This window comes from Mytilus edulis, chromosome 9 (assembly GCF_963676685.1).
Source record: "Mytilus edulis chromosome 9, xbMytEdul2.2, whole genome shotgun sequence".
Classification (NCBI taxonomy): Eukaryota; Metazoa; Mollusca; class Bivalvia; order Mytilida; family Mytilidae; genus Mytilus; species Mytilus edulis.
Window position 1 is genome coordinate 59398164 of NC_092352.1, and position 18086 is coordinate 59416249.

The 18086-nt window shown below is 33.0% G+C and overlaps 1 protein-coding gene across 1 annotated transcript; it reads right to left on the reverse strand.

The window, feature by feature from the left end:
- Nucleotides 1–442: 442 nt before the first annotated feature.
- Nucleotides 443–11806, reverse strand: LOC139488676 (cocaine esterase-like). Its single transcript, XM_071274485.1, has 3 exons — nt 11732–11806; nt 7994–9555; nt 443–2119 (listed from the first exon to the last, which is right to left on the reverse strand). The coding sequence occupies exons 2-3, from the start codon at nt 9550–9552 to the stop codon at nt 1936–1938; spliced, it is 1743 nt and encodes a 580-aa protein (XP_071130586.1). The 5' UTR covers nt 9553–9555; nt 11732–11806; the 3' UTR covers nt 443–1935.
- Nucleotides 11807–18086: the final 6280 nt, after the last annotated feature.

Genomic DNA, 18086 nt, shown 5'->3' on the forward strand with positions numbered 1-18086 from the left:
TGTGGTTAGAATTTTTTAATATAATATGTTATATTTGTTTTATATATTTATATTTAAGACAAAAAGTTCTGAAAACTATTCTATCGATAGAACTGACTAATTCTAGCCGTAGAACTGACCAAATCAGTTATAATCGTTGAACAGTTCTAGCCGTAGAACTGTCTTAAACTGGTCTGTAGAACTGTCAGGATCAGTTCGAGGTAGAACTAACCAGATCAGTTCTAGGTAGAACTGACCAGATCAATTCTAGGTTAGAACTGTTATAGCTAGAACTGTCTAAAAGGTGTCAGGATGACAGTTCACATATTGTCCTAGAACAGTTCTTCTGGCAGATTCTGACAAATTCGATGAGAGGTTAGAAGATTAGTGATCTCCATGTACTGTACCAACTATACAATTACTTTTGGCTTTATTAATAGAATATAATATTCATGTTAATTTATTAGGACGAAAATAAAAACCAATATAAAAAATTACATGTCAAATTTTCATCAATATAGATAACAATTACAAATTCCAATACAAAGAAAGTTATATCAAGATCAAATACATGTGCCGGTGGGCTGCAAAAATTATATATTCGCCACACAAGACTCTTAATCAATGCACAAAATTACCATTAATTCATTCAAATGATATATAAAGGAAGGAAAGATGCAGAAAATTTAGCATCATAATTACTAGTTTTTGTGATAAAAAAAAAGCTAAATTGAGGAATCGAGTCATTTATTGTTTACAAAAGAACTAACAAACGTTGGATACCCTTTGAATGTTTGCGTTTTCTGCCCCACATTTGACACCTATAAAGTTGCTGATTGGAGTCATTGCAGTACATGTATATAAAGTATTGATCTAGTCTAGACGATTATGAGGACAGTTTCGTGGATTCGTTTTTTTTTTTTTTTTGGTTCTTTTTTTCTGGATTAAGGAACATTCTATTTTTGTTAATTTTTTATTCGGTTGTTTTTTCAAGTGTATGAACAAACATCTTATGTTTAATCAACAATTGGAATCAATACACTAAAAAGAACCTTCACTATGATCCTTTAGAAACTTACAAAATTCTGCAGGCTATATTTGAAAAAGATGTGGTATGATACAGAATGAGACAACCTTCCACAAGAGACCAAAATGACACAGAAATGAGTGGCTATAAGTCACTGTACGGTCTTTAAAAATGATCATACCTCATTGTCAGTTATAAAAGGCCCCGACATCACATATGTAAAACAATTCAAACAAAAACTGAATTGCCTAATTAATGTTCTAAAAAATATTTGAAAAACAAATATGTAACACAGCAACAAACGACAACCACTGAATTACAGGCTTTTGACTTGGACAGGCACATACCGATTCACAATGTGGCGGAGTTAAACATGTTAGCGGGATCCCAACCCTCTCCCTAAACTGGGACATTAGTGAAACAGTACAAAATAAGAAAGAACTATAAAAATCAGTTGAAAAACGCTTAACTCATCAGATGGATAAATAGAAATACATATTACAAAATATAGAGTGGACGTGGACGGATACTTGTACAACCAAACAACAAAAAGACGCTAAGTAAACTTTTTTAAGATTTAAGTATGCACTACCAGCTAAGTAACGGTACATTTGATATTGCCCGACTAAATGGAAAAAAAACATTTTCTCACACTTAAATGTGAATATCAATACAAAAAAAATATTAACAAGAAAAATAATTAACAAGAAAAATAATTAACAAGAAAAATAATTAAAATAAAAATCCTTTTTAGATTTTCTACTTAAGAATTGTTGACTAGCCTTTCCAGTAAATTAATGTTTGTTATACTCTTTAATTTCTTTTCACACACTCAGAAATTTCTTTAAAAAAGGCCAAATTGTCAATTGAGATTCATGCAAGTTAATGTTGCTTAGAAAAAGAATAAGAAAAAAAAAACAGGAAATAGATCATAATTCGTCGTGTACATTTATAACATTTACTGGATCTAATTCTATTGGTGGCATATCTTTCAACCAAAAATTCATCACTTCCGGTTTTAAATCACTCTTCAGTGTTGTGACTGTATCCAGGTCCAAATAATACTTCGACGTTGTGTCAAATGGTTTCCAAACAACTTCCCCCTCCGGTTCTCTAAAAAAAAAATCACAGCTAAGAAAATAATACAGTCAGCGTTCACAGCTATTGCTTAGACATAACATTGAAGCTATGTGGTAAAAAAATAAAAAGCAAATAGTTCTCAAACTATAGTATATGGCATGATGATTCAATGTTTTAATTGACGATCATTATAATTTGAATTGACCAATGATATGCTTGATTGTTTGTGCTTGCGCTTATACGTACTGTTACATCGTGGACTTTCTAATGATAAGATTTGCGCGTTCTCGGTAATTGTAAATCCAAACTAGAGGCTCAAAAGGGCCTGTGCGTTCAACTGTATTTTCAACAATTACCACGTTTTGGTAAAAATTCTCGATTAAAGGGGGGAAAACTAAGGAGACGATCATTTGATATTCTGGGGGGGGGGGGGGGAGGATTAGTTTTTGATCGGTTAGTTATTTTCGTAAACTAAGAGGACAGATTATTCATTTTCTGCACTATTGAAGCAGGATTTTTCATTTTCATTAAAGCAAGGGACTGATTATTCATTTTCACAACAATATTTATGATATTTGAAAACATACAATTTTTAAACGATTTGTTTATTATAGATAATACAAGTATAGTCAATTAATTATGTTGCATTTAATCAGACGTTATCATCATCCTCTGCAGAAATGAATCTTTTATATTCCCAACTGCATATACATGTATTGCATACATTGTACATACATAGTATTCAAGTTTGGTTGTAAATAGGCCCTTTTAAAAGTATTGGCAAATATATTTCGCCGAGCGGTGCGAGGCAAAAAATTTTCTAAAGGGTTTTGGAGCTACTGATGCCCAAGAAGCTATAGAGCAAATGATGCAAAATCATGCTTTCTGGCTGTTCCGAAGACCCTTTCATAATCTGAAAATGCAAATTTTGTTTTAATAATTTGTTGGCAATATTTTGGTCTCAAAGCAAAATGCTTAAATTCAGTGTAAGACTTAAGTGTCTAGGGACAACATCAAAAGACCAATGTACATGATAAAGCAAAAATGGAATCACATAGTTAAGTCTGTGGCTGCTGTTTTTCTTAGCTCACCTGGCCCACAGGGCCAAGTGAGCTTTTCCCATCAATTGGCGTCCGTCGTCCGTCGTCCGTCGTCCGTCGTCGTCCTGCGTCGTTAACTTTTACAAAAATCTTCTCCTCTGAAACTACTGGGCCAAATTAATCCAAACTTGGCCACAATCATCTTTGGGGTACAAAATGTGTGGCGTAATCCGGCCAATCAACCAAGATGGCCGCCTTGGCTAAAAATAGAACATAGGGGTAAAATGCAGTTTTTGGCTTATAACTCAAAAACCAAAGCATTAAGAGCAAATCTGACATGGGATGGGGTTAAAAGTGTTTAACAGGTCAACATCTATCTGTCCTGAAATTTTCAGATGAATCGGATAACCTGTTGTTGGGTTGCTGCTCCTGAATTGGTATTTTTAAGGAAATTTTGCTGTTTTTTGGTTATTATCGTGAATATTATTATAGATAGAGATAAACTGTAAACAGCAATAATGTTCAGCAAAGTAAGATTTACAAAAACGTCAACACGAACGAAATGGTCAGTTGACCCCTTTAGGAGTTATTGCCCTTTATAGTCAAATTTTAACCATTTTTTCGTAAATCTTAGTAATCTTTTACAAAAATCTTCTCCTCTGAAACTACTGGGTCAAATTAAACCAAACTTGGCCACAATCATTATTGGGATATCTAGTTTAAAAATGTGTGGCGTGACCCGGCCAACCAACCAAGATGGCCGCCATGGCTAAAAATAGAACATAGGGGTAAAATGCAGTTTTTGGCTTATAACTCAAAAACCAAAGCATTTAGAGCAAATTTGACATGGGGTAAGGAGTTATTGCCCTTTATAGTTAATTTTTAACATTTTTCATAAATTTTTGTAAATTCTTTAGAAAATATTTTCCACTGTAATTACTTGCCTGGGCCAAGTTCATTATAGATAGAGATAATTGTAGCAACAAGAATGTTCAGTAAAGTAAGATCTACAAACACATCACCATCACCAAAACACAATTATGTCATGAATTCATCTGTGTCCATTGTTTAATATGCACATAAACCAAGGTGAGCGACACAGGCTCTTGGGAGCCTCTAGTTTAAACTCATGATCAAGTTCATAACAAAACTACTAGATGACAAAAAGGAATGCAACACTCACAAAATACAGAAGGACAATCAATGAACAAAAGACAAATAAATAAGAAACATTGATCCCGAAAAATCAAGGCTACGTCTGAGGGAAAACAGTCTGAGAACTTGTTTCTTGCAAGGGACTCGCCGTAAACACAATTTGATATGGAGACAAGCGTTTGGTTTGAAATTTCCTACATGAGGCATTTGCCTAAATGTAGTTACGGCCCTGTTAAAATAAAAGTGAGACAAGGTTTCCTGAGACAATGAGTTAAATGAAACCAATTTTCAAACATTTCAAGTATATTTGAATAATATTTATACTTTTATTATTAAAAAAATTGGGAAAAGTTTCACGATTTTTTTGGGGAAAGATAAATTTATGAAGAATCTGGTGCCATCTCATACATTCGATAAGACCTGCTGAGTTATTTATTTTCAATATATTGCAAGTCAGGGAATTTATTTTCAAACTACCACAGAACAAACCATTTATTTTTGTGATTATCAAGGCCAAGTTTTTTGTTTTCAAAATCCTTCTGCCCCCCTCCACCCCCCAGGATATCAAATGGTCGTCCCCTAATTGTATTAAGAGTTAATTGACAGTTTCAGTTCAGTTGACGTATAAGTATATCTTATCATGCTGATTATATTTCTATGTTATACATAATGCTTTATCTAATAAAGTTTTCAAGATAATAGGCGAACAAGAGGACACACGCTGAAATGTCTCGCCTACTTTACTATGAGTCTTATGTAGACGAAACGCGCGTCTGGCGTACTAAATTATAATCCTGGTACCTTTGATAACTAATTACTACCATTGATTTTATCTTGATAGCCTTAAATATAAAGTTTTACTACAAGTATCACATTAACTTATCATGATCTAATATAATGAGGTCAAGGTCAGATAAGCCAATCCACAAATACACGTACACCTTGCAATCAGTCAACACTTTGACTATAGTTGACAGTTTGCTTATGGTATACAAAACAGATCAAACCGTGAAAACGCTATATTGAACCATGATTATGAGGTCAATGCTATATGAGACCTGCCAGACAGACATTTTACAATCATTGCATGCACAAAGCATATATAGATAGACCTGTTGCATATAGTTTTTAAAAAATAGACCAATACACAAAATCTTCACATTGAACAATGAACTGAGGTAAGGTCAAATAAAACCTACCATGAAAATGGCTTCACGGTCAGATGAAATGTAGATTTTGTCATCAGCAAATTAAAACAAAAATAAAAATGTGTTCTTTTTAAACGTGTTTTTTTTTTTTTGTGTAAAAATACACATCCACGTTCATTAATATATCGAAATTACTGTATATATGTATTACTAACTACTATATATATAGTATCCTGTTGCCTGTTGATACTTTTATTTGTGGCATTAGTCAAGGCATGTCTTCTTTAACGGTTTATAACGTTAAAATACTAAATCCATTGGATGTTTTTTAGTTGATTTTAGTCTCTGATGCATGATTTGTTTTTACTATTACTTGTGTTTGGCTTTTAACTAGCACTCAGTAACTGCGAGTACTCTCAAATCGTACTTTCGTGTTAATTTGAACTTTTAATACAATTTGTAATGCTATTTTGTTATTCAATGTTTACTTTTCTCATCGCTCTGGTTGTCATATCACATCTTCGTATATCTACATTGTGTATATACACTTTACAATCTTAAACTTGTTCACTGATCCATGAAATATGGTCGAAGTAAAGTGACAAATGTCTGACAGACATGGGGACCGTGCCAAGTATGCACATATTAAAAATAGTAATCATGTTGCTTATACATTGTTATAATAAGAGAGAAATTTAAAAACATTCTAAAAGAGGTTAAGGACAAAGGACATATGACAGACATAAACTTCACAAGATTAGGTGTCTTTATACAAAGTATAAAGAATCCAGGTCGTCTACCTTCTGAATTATTTTAGCTTTCAATTAGTAACATAACTTTTGTAGCTAACGCACCACCGCCACCGCCGCCGCTTGATCACTATTCCTATGTCGAGTTTTCTAAGACAAAAGTCGCAGGCTAAACAAAAACGCAAAAACAATTTGGTAAATTATCATTAGGACAATAACTCCAATAGTCAGTTGACTTCTGCCATAACTATCATGGCTTATGTGTAAGATTTTGTCTTGTTGATCATTTTTCCTTTTTAAAGTTTATCTTGCTATAATATTTTAGAAGATAAACTAAAGGCAAAATCGACAAATTGAGAAAAATCGTCAATAAAGGGAAATAACTTCAATAAGGAGTCGACCAACGACTTTGAATAAACAAACTTCATGCATTGCAGTTTTGCTATGTGAAATTGCTATGTTTCTATTATAGTTTTAAAAAAAATGGGAAAATTGTCATTCAATTGCATAACTTAAACTGCTATCAGATGTCGACTAACAGCATCGGCCTTGTGGATTAGGTTGTAGATCTTGCCATGCTGATAACTTTTGGAAAAAAAATCGTTGATTAAAGGCAATAACTCCTATAAAAGTTTTGATTCAGAAGACATAAGGTAGATCTCATCATTTTGAAAATTGTATCCCCTGTTGAATTTTCTCTATTATTATAGGTTTTCAAGATGACAGCTAAACATTGCATTTAACCACTATGGTCTAATTTAGCCATTTCAGACATGTTGGTCGGGGGCCAGGTTATCGGACACATTTGTTAAACTAGATACTACAATGATGATTGTTGCCAAGTTTGGTTGAATTAAGCCAAGTTGTTTCAAAGAGAAGTTTTTTGTAACAGTTTTTTTTTGTAACAGATGCCGACGGACGACGGACGCCAAGTGATAAGTAAGTTTGTTTAGCTAAAAATTTATAAAGTTTAATTTGTATCTGCTTTTATTTTCATATAAAGAAAATAGTCTGAACTTGAGTATGCCCTGAACTAAGTAATAAATATGAACAGTGCGAATTTATTGTAGTTGTTACATCTCTCTGGCCTTTAAATATAAGTGTATCTTAGACATCATAAATAGTCATTAATAAATCTTTTTAAGCACTTCTAGATTATGCTTGTTATATATTGTACCCAGATAGAAAATGTGTCAAATCTTTATACATATATACCATAGACATTTAAAGAATTTTTTAGTTATATAATCTGTCACATGCAATGTCATTTGAATTCTAGTCGGAAAGGACCCGGGACCGGAGTAAAGCAATATAAATACAAATATATGTAGACTATTCGAAGGTAGTCTTTGGTTGCTTTCTATCGTTTTTTTTCATTTAGGGAGCAACCACTTAACTTCAAAGGGGTGGAGGGAGACAGTGAGTCCGATTATGGTTTTCTTCCTGAGCCAGAATTTTTTTTCAAAATTTAAAACTATAAAGAAGGGGGAAATCTGCATTTTTTTGGCATCTGCTTGACCAGAATATTTTTTTCATTAAATTCGGGGTAAGAATATCAGAATATCGTTTTTGAAAAAAACATAAACCCCCTCCCCCTTTTCTTGAAGTTAAAAGAACGTTCCCTTAGTGTTTGGTACACGCTACAAAACGACGAAGACAGATAACAAGACGTAATAAATAAATTTGGTGTATTTACTATCTTCTGATTGGTTAAAATTATTAGTTTTATTTTTCAATGTTGTCAATTTTTATGGCGACACGCCCACTCTGACGTTGTGTATTCATACGCCAACATGTGTGTACGTTTAATCTTACCCTTTTCTGGCGAAGGATGTCCAATATCCAATTAGTGCATTAGCGAAATGTTGATCTTCTAGCGTATCTAAACTAACATTAAAAGACGGCAATAATACTTCTGCATCAAACATGAACTGTAGTTCTTCTCCATGACCAGAACCTTTAGCCCACTTCGGTGCATCGCCCATAAAGGGTTTTTCTTTTGAAAAGAGATATTGGTATGTCCTCCCTCCAAAAGATGAATGATAATCAAGCATTCTTTTGACGGTATGTCCAAACATGCAATCAGCCATAAAATCAGTTGCTTTCAGGCTCTGTTCATCAGTAAAAGTCGTCTCCGATGTGTAAAATTTACAAAGCTTTTCTTTTATATCAGAATCGTTCTTGTAAAATTTTTCTACAAACGGATCAACCATTCCCTTACAAATAAATCTGAGTGGGATACTTTCAGTAGCATTGAAATCAAAGTTTTCTTGAACTTTTGGAGGTAATTCCATTGCTAGCGTAAGACCTTCGTTTGATGTAAAACCTGCGATAAAGTCCAAAGACCCGAAAAATTTGGCAACATCCGACTTTTTATCCTTTAAACTTCGCAGAGGGTGATCCTGAAATAATTCGCCATCTACAACTGGAATATATGGCGGTTGAAAAACTTCCAGTCTGTCTTCGGGCATAAAACTAAACATATCGGTGGCTTTTAAAAGTTCACTTATATCTTTGTCACGAAGGCAGTCCGTGAATTTATACATGTCGTTGATCGGACATGAGGTTTTCTTTGCAAGATCAATGGTTCTTTCATTTATTTGCTTCTTAGTTAACATATTTAACTCATTGACTACACCACTTTGTGATATTGATCTCTGGAAAAGCCCTTTATTCTGCGGTATCAATGATTGAAAAGATACACTCCATCCCCCTGCTGATTCTCCAAATAATGTAACAGACTCAGGATCCCCTCCAAATGATGCAATGTTGTCGTGTACCCATTGCAGTGCAAGCTTTTGGTCCCATAGACCATAGTTTCCCTTTGAAGCTGGGTGATCAACTGTAAAGAAACCAAATATATCCAATCTATAATTCAACGTCACTACTATCACATCTCCTTGTGTGGCAATCCATCCTCCATCGTACTGGTTGGAAAAGCCCATGACTAGACCACCACCATATATCCACACCATAACTGGCAATTTTCTGTTTTTATTATCATGGGTTGGAACATATACGTTTAAGAATAAACAGTCCTCGGACATTTTTGACGGCTTAAAATCTAACATCATATCTGGGACGGACTGTGGACATGCAGCTCCAAATTCTGTTGCATCTAGTGTATCCGTCCATTTATCAACCGGTTCTGGTTTTTTAAATCTAAGTGGACCTATTGGTGGGTTCCCAAACGGAATTCCACGGAATTCATATAAGTCCTTTCCTGTTTGTTTATTTTGTGTCTTTAGTCCTTTAATTGGACCGGATGCAGAGTTGACGACTGTACCAATACCAGTTACAAAATTTACACCCACCAGGGTCATTACAACAGCAAATTTAAAAGCGTTCATTTTGTTCTTTTGGCACTTTCTCATAACCTGAAATTATTTTATGTATGAAACTATCTTAAAATGTTCATATTTTTTAATATTTTTTACACCAAGTGGATCGAAAAACTCTTTCAAAGGAGTAGGTTCACTAAGACCCCGGCCCTGTTTGGCCCAAAAATATAGCAGTTTTATAAAATTGTTAAAATGTAATCTTTAAGCCGTGTTTTGGAAGTAAAATTCTTCTGCTACATAAATATAGGCTGTTTTTGACAATACAATGCAAAAATATCGCGAACAAGCATCATTTAGTCATGCTAAATTACTGAAATCGTCACAATTTTAGCTTTTAAGTTAAATTTTAGACGGTTTCCGTCTAAAATGAAATTGGCCGCATTGGTGTTCATTCATTATATTGAAAGGTAAGTTGTATTTGATGATAATACAAAAGATAAATAAAGGTTGAGGATGAACACGAAGGCAGGAAACTTTCATCTTGACAAAAACCATCTGAAAAGTGACGGGTTTTTTTTGGCATATGTCACAGTGGAAAAATGGACAAAAATTGATTTGAGACTTTTCGGACATTTTGTAAAAGATTTTGTAAAATCACTGTTTTGTTATATTTGCAATATTTCACTAAGGGATTTTGTTATTTTTATTGTGCAAGATTTAAGTCAAGTTTAGAAGATTAAGCTAATCTAATTTCATGTTTTAATTTGTTTTTCAATTAGCGACATTTTACTTCAAATGATCTTTTATTTGTATATGACAGGCCAAGACTTTAATTCCATAAATAAGTCTATGTTCTATTGTTAATTATTATCTATGTGCTAATTTTTCTGCAATTCCTTAATTGACTTTTCTCACTCATTTAGAGAAATATTTGTCAAGTTTATTCAAGTAGTTTTTTGGTTTGTTATATAAACTATTTTGTTAGTTTAATGTAGCAGATTGGATTTAGTATTACACTGAGCAGTTCCAACTCTGTACAATTGTATTCCATGCTGAACTTATTAAATTATACATCGCGCTAACCAGAGTCGTCTTTTGTTACAAGAGCTAGTCCCAGAGTTTAGAGTCCGTGCAGACTTGGCGTACTGTTTATTGTGTGTGTGTGGTTCCAGGCCAACACATTTCCCAGTCACAGATACACCCAGTTTCTATTTGTGACACATATATGATAGATTATTTTCATATTTAAGCTTGAATCAGAGCGTTTTTAATGACAAAATCAGTTAAAATATTTCACATAAACTAATCGACTCATTAAAATAGACACTTAAGCGTTCAAAAAGTGTCCAAAAATTTTCGTGAGATGAACTTGAAATTTGAGGCCAAAATCGGCCCTTACCGGACCTACTCCTTTCTGAACTTTATGATTTAAATTGTGGGACATCGTATTTGTTTTTTAGACGTTGGCTTTTAAAATGAAAACTAGAATTGCCAAAGTACATGTAAGTGAATCTCAGTTCAAAATAAAAGTATATCAAAAAAAAAACATAAAACAACACCAGAACCGGTTGACAAAAAGTAATAAAAATAGTTTAAACTATGATAAATCGAATGTTTTTAAGGATATACGTACTAGGTGAAATTGAAAATTAAGGATTTAATTGTTATACTACAATTTAATCACGTCACTTCAACACGTTAATAGTGCTACATATTCGAAAATATCGATTTTTTTTCAGTATATCATCGAACTTATCTTTGACTTACAAAAATATTGAACCACAATTCGCCGTTTCAGAATCTAATGCATCCTGGGTAATATTTTCAAAAGCGTACACCAAAGCGTTTTGATTGGTTTAAAATGTTATAAACAATGGAAATTTAACCAATGACGTGACGTTATTTTTACTTTGGGGTACGAACAATGAAATTACCCATGATGCTTTAGATTCTGAAACGGCCAATTAGACTGATTTGTCTTTTGAATAGCTTTGCAGCTCAAATGTGATTATCTGAACCAAATCAGTGGCGGATCCAGAGGAGGCTCAAGGATTTGGAACCTCCCTTCTGTTTGGAAGACCAATGCATTTGAGTGGGGACATATAGTTGGACACCCCCTTTTTATTCTGGTTTGGGACCCCCTTTCTTAAAATGGCAAGATTCGCCCCAGGCCCTTACCAATTATAAAAAAAAGATGACTGGATTGGAACATTATACGATAAAATAACTACGTTTATGAAAAGTATCAATTTGAACAAAAATATACCCTTACCTTTCCTTCTGAATAATAACCTGTCTAACTTTAAATAAATATAGAAAGCGTCCTCGGATTTGAACTCGTCTTTATTGCATTGGCCATTGATAAAATACGGATAAGGTAATAGAAATGGATAAACATGTCTTATATTGCTCTACTTAATGAAAGAGTTTGAATCGATGGAAATCGTTTTCTTCAAATCATTCCAATAAAGTGTTCACATATTTAGCGTACAACCGATCTCATTTTTTTTCATCTAATTTAATCTGTTTTACATTTTTAGTTTAATTCGAACGATGTTGGTTTTCAGTAGATGTTTTGTATGCCCCATTTCTGGACATTTTGTTTTTCGATATTTATGTCAGTTCATTCGTTAATTCTAGCAGAGAACCCATTACGGGCATAATCAATACAGCGGGTTTTTTTTTGTTTTTTTTTTAAAGTATAATTAGACAATTGCAATATATAAAACAATACACAAGAAAATAACTCAAACATAAACTACGTGTATAACCATAATCTTTAGCTTTTCCTTACCATGCACCAGAAGCAGCATAATATCTTTTACAAAAAAAAGCTTTTAATGAGTTAATAGATATAGGAAGATGTGGTATGAGTGCCAATGAGACAACTCTCCATTCAAATAACAATTTATAAAAGTAAACCATTATAGGTCAAGGTACGGACTTCAACACGTACGGAGCCAGGTCTCACAACGAACAACAAGATATAAAGAGCTCCAAAATAATTAATTACTAGTATAAAACCATTCAAATGGGAAAACCAACGGTCTAATCTATAAAAAGAAAAACGAGAAACGAGAGACACAAATAAGTTACATAAACAAACGACAACTACTGTAAGTCTTTTATCGTCGCTATCGATGCATACATGTATGAACAAATAGTAGTGTTGTCCGTATATATGCAGGAGTCACAAAGGGTAGCTGTTTAAAGGATACCCATTACAAGCAAATAGCACAAATATGATTTTTAAAATAACATTCGGGTCGGCGAGTCCCGGATCAATCGGCGGTTTTTTTTCACTGAGAGAAGAATCTGTTTTGAAATCAATTTATTGATAGTCTATTGAGGTATTCATTTATGAAATAGATTGTACGTCTTCCTAAGACAATTATTCTGTAGAGTATAGCTATTTTTTGTAAGTTCTTTACTTCATTAGTCGTAAAAACTTTGATTTTTTTTCTTGTTTGTATACTGTGAGTACAAACAAAATGGCGGAGTCCGACTGTTTTGAATCTGTTGAAGAAAGCTCTTCAGTAGGCAGAGGCTATGAGTCTGACTTCTCCACAAGAGGTATGTCTGATAATTCTATAGAAAGAGAGAGCAAGAAACGCAAATTTGCAACCCCTAGTCCAAATAAAAGTTATGCACATGCAATCCAAACCCCAGCCACAGTCCGATATAGACCTTTACGCAATGCCCCTCGACCCTCTGTCCCCGATAACCAGCATATTATTATCAGTGCTAGAGGTGTTCGCCTAGCAGAAGAAAATCCCATCAAAATTCAAAAAAATATTTCAAAGGAGTATGGAATTGTTAAAAATATTAGACCAATAAGATCTGGTAACATTATTGTAAACTGTATGAATGGTATGCAACTAAAACAACTGATGAAAGCGACTCAGCTAGGTGAATGGCAAGTCAAGTGCTCTAAACCACAAAGTCTTCTGAGCTCACAAGGATGCATATATAATGTACCTCAGGAATATTCTGAGGAAGACATTAAATATGCATTAAATGAATATGGGGTCACAAAAGCCATAAGGCTTACATATTATGACAAAGAACAAGCCAAAAGAGCACCATCTAGAACTATAAAATTGTTCTTTAGCACACCACAAATGCCAACATCTGTATGCATTGGGTTTCTAAAGTACAGAGTCAAACTTTTTGTACCCAAGCCAATCCAGTGCTATAATTGCCAACAGTTTGGCCATGTGGCCACAAATTGTAAAAGGGAAAAAGCATGTGTAAAGTGTAGTTTAAGACATGAAGGTCAGTGTAATTCTGATACAGCAGTGTGTGTAAACTGTAAAGGTCCTCATCAGTCTAACTCCAAAGATTGCCCTAAAAGAGTGGAAAAACAAAAAGCTCTCAAAAAGAGCAAAGAATTAAAGATATCAGTTGGTGAAGCCACTAAAATTGTAAAAGGTGAAGACACCAAGACCTTTGTTGTTGAGAAAGAATTAAATAAGCAACATATCAGTAAAACAAAAACCCACAAAAAAACCATATTGGGTGAAATATTACTGCTTCCCAAATGGTATCTATAATGACTGTTGCAATAACTCATATAATTAATGCTCCAAAGGAGAGAATTACAGTTGAGAATGTAGTAAAGTACATCAGTGAAGTGGCCAAAACTCTAAACTTGTCTAATGTTGACACAGATGAAATGAATCATTATATTGAGAAAAGCCAGTCCATCAGAATATAAAATTCAAAATTATATATATATATATATATATACTTAAGGAGTATTAATTTGAAGAACATCATTACTAACATTATGTATTTTATAATTATATTATTAACAATAATGACTAGTTCATTTGTCATACATCAGTGGAATTGCCATAGCTTTCATAGCAATGGTCCAGAATATATGGGTCGTTTTCAAAAAATGTCGAATTTTCAGTACACCCATGCTAACTATTTTATTTCTAATGGAAATTTCAGTTGTAATGGTTTAAATGAAAGCTTGTCGGATTTGTGATTCAGAACATTAATAATAAACACACCTTGCATCTATTTTGATAAGATTAAAGTGCATTTAAGACCCATTTTGGGGGTATTTGTCTGCGTACAGTGTCAGAAAAACACATTTCAAATGATTTTTTTGCGATTTTCTGATCGCCTTGATATCTACAAAAGGGACTTTTTAAGAACGTTAAATATTAGTCTAACGAAAATTCGTAGCTTCTATATCATTGTATGTAACATATTATCTACAAACTAAATTGAATCTGCGTACAGGAGGTTCATGTCTTTCCTGTTACCGCTACTTAAATCAGCCGTGAAATTATTCTCCCTATGAATATTGAATCAGTCAGTGTTGATTTCAAAAGTGCAAAGTAATCTTTACATTTAAAACGCCTCGTTTCTTGAACGACAGTGTAGAGAAAAGAAATTTCAAGACATTTAGTGAAAAAAATAGAGCGTACTTTTTTTTATGTCTATGCTGTTACCATCAATTTTGATTAAATACACCAACAGTATATTTGTAAAAAGTGCAATAACGTGTTGGAAACCAAAATCACAATAGAAAAACATAATCACTTCACCAAAGGGAGTAGTTATTTCACAACAGCAATCAAAAACGAAGAAATTTGTCTATCCTGTTATGTCTATCCTGTTACTATGGTTGCTATGGTTACAGTAACAGCATAGACAATTGTAGACAAAAACGTCGTTAATTTTTTTATCTTAACATATAGGTGCAAAACGAATGAAATATTTCGTTGTTTGAAGTCATCTTAAGGTTATAACGTCTTAATCTTCCCAATTCAAGCATTCGCAGGTGCAATACTGATATCGGTAACAGGATAGACAAAAAGGTAACAGGATAGACTTTTATATAGTAATATATCAGAAACGTACGTTCCTGTTACCAATGAAATATAGAGAAAAGTAAACTAACTTATGAGGGATTTACTTGATGTTGGGTTTATTTGAAAGGGTGAAAAAATGCCAAACAATATAAATTGCTATCTTAGACTTGCATTACTGGTGGTAATTTTTACAACCTTTGAAAACCAATTTTTAGAGGCATTTTTCAGTACAACCTGGAAATTGGCAAATAATCTATTATATTAAAGAATGAATATATATAGAAGTTTATTCTCTTAAAACCATCTAATTGTCTACGTAAAACAAGCTTAACATTTTATCTAAACCTTTTCTTAATAACCCAAAATTTCTTTTGAAAATGGTAACAGGATAGACAAAATAATGTACCACCGATCAAAAAATGTTTCAACATATTCTTGTATGACATCATTAAGATTGCATCTTTTAATATGTTGTTCTTAAAGTACTGTTTGTTATGATTTGCTTATGTAAAGGGTTGTTTGAATAAGTAACTTTTAATAATTTTTTCAATTTCAAAATTCGACATTTTTTGAAAATGACCCATATATGGAATTTATCAAATTCCTCTACTTATCCAGATGTAATATGTCTACAAGAAACTTGGTTTAAAAGTGAAACTGATCTAATTGAAATTAACGGTTACACAGTTGCAGATTTCTCAGTTAGAGACGGTATAAAGGGGGGTGGCACTGCTATATATGTCAAAGTAGACATCCCATACTCTAAGAAAGAAATAAACTCAAAATTTGAAACTTCTGTAATTCAAATATTAATAAACAGTGATATGGTCACCATTATTAGCCTTTATGATGCATCAACAGACACAAAAGAAGATGATTATATAAATCTCTTGAATCAAATTGATGGTAAATTTATTATCTGTGGTGACTTTAATGCTCATCATTATCTATGGGGTAGTAATAAAACTGACACTAAAGGTAACTCATTGCACAATGCTATTAGTACCAATAATATTATAGTGTTAAATGATGGATCAGGTACTAGACAAAACCCCTCCGATCTACAATTGTCATGTATTGATATATCAATGTCTAGTGTACAGTTAGCACATCAAATAACGTGGACAGTAGATAATAAATCGTTATATGGTAGTGACCATTTTGTAATACAATTAACATTGAATCAAACCTCGTCTTGTTCAAACAGCGAACAAGAGTTGATTTGGAACTATAAAAAAGCTGATTGGGATGGGTTCGCCAGCTCATGTCATAAACAACTTAGTGAGAACATGGTTACTGACAATATTAATGAATCATGTACTCATCTCACTAACACTATCATTAAAATTGCTGGTGAGCACATCCCTTCTAAGAAAAGAAGGAAAAATAATAAACCAGAAGTACCCTGGTGGAATGAAAACTGTACATTGGTGGTAAAAGAACGCAATAAAGCTCGTAACAAGGCCAGACATACGGGGGGTGGACATGATTATTTATTATACAAAGAAAAAGAAAAGGAATGTAGAAATACTATTAAATTAACACAGCAACAATATTGGGAAACCTTCTGCAGTGGCTTGAATAATAATAATAATATAGGGCAAGTATGGAATACAATTAAGAGAATGATGGGCAAAACTATTAATTCTCTAATTTTGCCTACTTTGATTTATAAAAATAAAATATATGAATCTACTAAAGAAAAGGCTAATATATTAGCTGAAGCATTTGCCAATGTAAGTAGTTCAAGTAACTATTCAGAAGAATTTATATCACATAAAGAACATATTGAGTCTAAAGAAGCTGAAAACTTGAAACAATATTTTTCTGAAAACTCTCAGAGTTATAATGAACCATTTACCCTTAATGAATTACAGGATGCTATTGCTGATACATCAGATACATCTCCTGGTAAAGATAAAGTTACCTATAGTATGTTTAAAAGCTTTAGTAATAAATCACTTGGTGTACTTCTTTTATTATATAACAGAATTTGGTTCTCACAAGATCTTCCTCTGGCTTGGAAACATTCAATAATAATTCCAAGCTTTAAAAAGGGGAAAGATTCAAGTGACCCACATGCATATAGACCAATTGCTTTAACATCTAATTTTGTAAAAATTATGGAAAAGATGATAAATAACAGACTGAAGTGGTACCTTGAGAAAAACCATATTTACTCACCTTATCAGAGTGGATTTCGTCAAAATAGAAGTACGATGGAACAAATAATTAGACTTGATAACGATATACAAAAATCATTTTTAAAGAAAGAATATTTAATTGGAGTATTTATTGACTTTCAGAAGGCATTTGATATGATATGGAAGTATGGACTCTTAAACAAAATGGTTAAAATTGGGATAAAGGGTAACATGCTCGGTTGGGTTAATAGTTTTCTCACTAACAGAACAATACAGGTCAAAATAAATAACACTCTTTCTGATATTCTCACGATCCAAAATGGTACCCCGCAAGGAAGTTGCATCAGTCCGACATTATTCAATATTATGGTAAACGATCTCCCTTCATGTATTAATAATTGTTCTATTTCCCAATTTGCAGACGATAGTGCAATATGGCTGTGTGGTAAAAATATTGGTTATATTCAAAGGAGAATACAGAAAGATCTTGACAATATAAAATCATGGTGTGATAAATGGGGATTTCTCATATCCCCCTCTAAAACTGTAGCTATTGTCTTTAGTAGAAAGAAAAAGTCTGAGAAGTTATTATTAACGTTAGGTAACAGTCTATTACAAGTAGTCAATGAGGTGAAATTTTTAGGAATAATTA